Source organism: Suricata suricatta, chromosome 15, assembly GCF_006229205.1.
Source record: "Suricata suricatta isolate VVHF042 chromosome 15, meerkat_22Aug2017_6uvM2_HiC, whole genome shotgun sequence".
NCBI classification, from domain to species: Eukaryota; Metazoa; Chordata; class Mammalia; order Carnivora; family Herpestidae; genus Suricata; species Suricata suricatta.
The window spans coordinates 76,038,313-76,039,839 of record NC_043714.1 but is presented as its reverse complement, the minus strand read 5'-3'; the positions used below and the strand labels follow the sequence as shown (position 1 = coordinate 76,039,839).

Below are 1,527 nucleotides of genomic sequence, written 5' to 3'. Positions count from 1 at the left end.
GGCCCTAGAAGCAGCAACACAGGTGATGACTCGGCTTGTGCAGGTGCCGTGGGCCGTCCCCGGGGCTGACGGCGATGACCCGGCCCGTGCGGGTGCTGTGCCCCGTCCCCGGGGCTGACGGCGATGACCCGGCCTGTGCGGGTGTTGTGCCCCGTCCCCGGGGCTGACGGCGATGACCTGGCCCGTGCGGGTGCTATGCCCGATTGCACAGGGCTGTCGTCAGGGCACAGGAAATGGTCACCACCCAGGGCTTGGCGCCGCCTGGGTGTGTGTTGTGGCTCAGATTATCAGCCGGGCCCTCTGGTAACGACTCTCTACCAGGCTCAGTCCAGCACTCAAGTCTCAGCAAATAAAAGTGTCCCGTGTTCTTGGGGTGCCCTGGAAGCAGAGTGGGAGTCCCTTGTTCAACTTGGGGGTAGGCAGAGCTTTCGGGAAGAGGCACATGGGTTCCTGCTTTACATGGCACCTGAGGTGCAGGACAGGAGGACAGGGACACATCTGTTGCGGGGTCTGCAGGTCAGCTGCCCACTTTCTCTTCGCTCTAGTGCGGAGCGAGGCCCCCCAGGCAACGTACTCCTTCAAGATCCCGGAGATCCATTTCCCGCTGGTGAGCCAGTGCGTCCAGGCCTACCTCTCAGACTGCGTGGCCCTGCTGAGCAAGGCCATGGGGCTCCTGGCGCCCGACAGCTCCGTGCTGCTGGCCCGCTTCTTCTACCTGCGGGGGGCCGTGCACCTGATGCAGGGCCAGCTGCTGGATGCCCTCCTGGACTTCCAGAGCCTGTACAAGACGGACCTCAGGATCTTCCCCGCCGACCTGGTGCGGAGGACGCTGGAGTCCATGTCGGGCCCGGAGCGCGCCCAGGCCGAGCAGGTGCCCGAGCTGCGCCGGCTCATCAGCGAGGTCGTGGACAAGCCCGGGGACGCCCCCAAGCCCGACGACCGCGTGAAGAACTTCGAGCTGCCTAAGAAGCACATGCAGCTGGATGACTTCGTGAAGAGGGTCCAGGAGTCGGGCATCGTGAAGGACGCCAACACCATCAACCGATTGTTCGAGGCGCTGACTGTAGGTAAGAGGGCGGCCCCGTTCAGCAGGCCGGGATGCTCCGCTCACGGTGCTGGGACCCCGAGGGGGGAGGACTCTTCCGATCAGGCACCTGCGGGACCAGGAGGGCGGGCGGGCCTGTCCCTGCTCTTCGGGGGCAGGGCAGTGTGACTGGAGACCGGCGGCCCCGGCAGGGTCCCACCCATCCCGGGAAGCCGCTCACGTGTGTGATGCTGCCGCCGGTGGGAACCTGTGCCCAACGGCACAGGAGGGCGGCCTCGTCCCCTCCCCCGGGAACGCTGACCACAGTCGTCCTTTCTGTCCCTCCCTCCTCAGAGGGACCCCGGCCGCAGCGGGAGCCTTCCCGCCTGACCCCCTTCTCACGTGTCAACCAGGCACGCACGTGTCCGAAAGCAGAACCTGGGCTTTGTGTGGTTCTCAAGGACGGGTGACTTGTGTCCTGTGGTGTCAGTCTGCAGTCTGTT

The 1,527-nt window shown here is 65.7% G+C and overlaps 1 protein-coding gene across 1 annotated transcript in view; it reads right to left on the bottom strand.

Annotated features, from left to right (window-relative positions):
• DENND3 (DENN domain containing 3) overlaps positions 1–1,527 on the bottom strand; it is a 44,681-nt gene that overhangs the window by 19,915 nt on the left and 23,239 nt on the right. Inside the window, exons 13-14 of the mRNA XM_029923335.1 lie at positions 1,112–1,292; positions 794–1,061 (exon numbers count right to left, since the gene is read on the bottom strand). Of these exons, the coding sequence (XP_029779195.1) occupies positions 794–1,061; positions 1,112–1,292 (449 nt within the window). The remainder of the gene's footprint in view (positions 1–793; positions 1,062–1,111; positions 1,293–1,527) is intronic.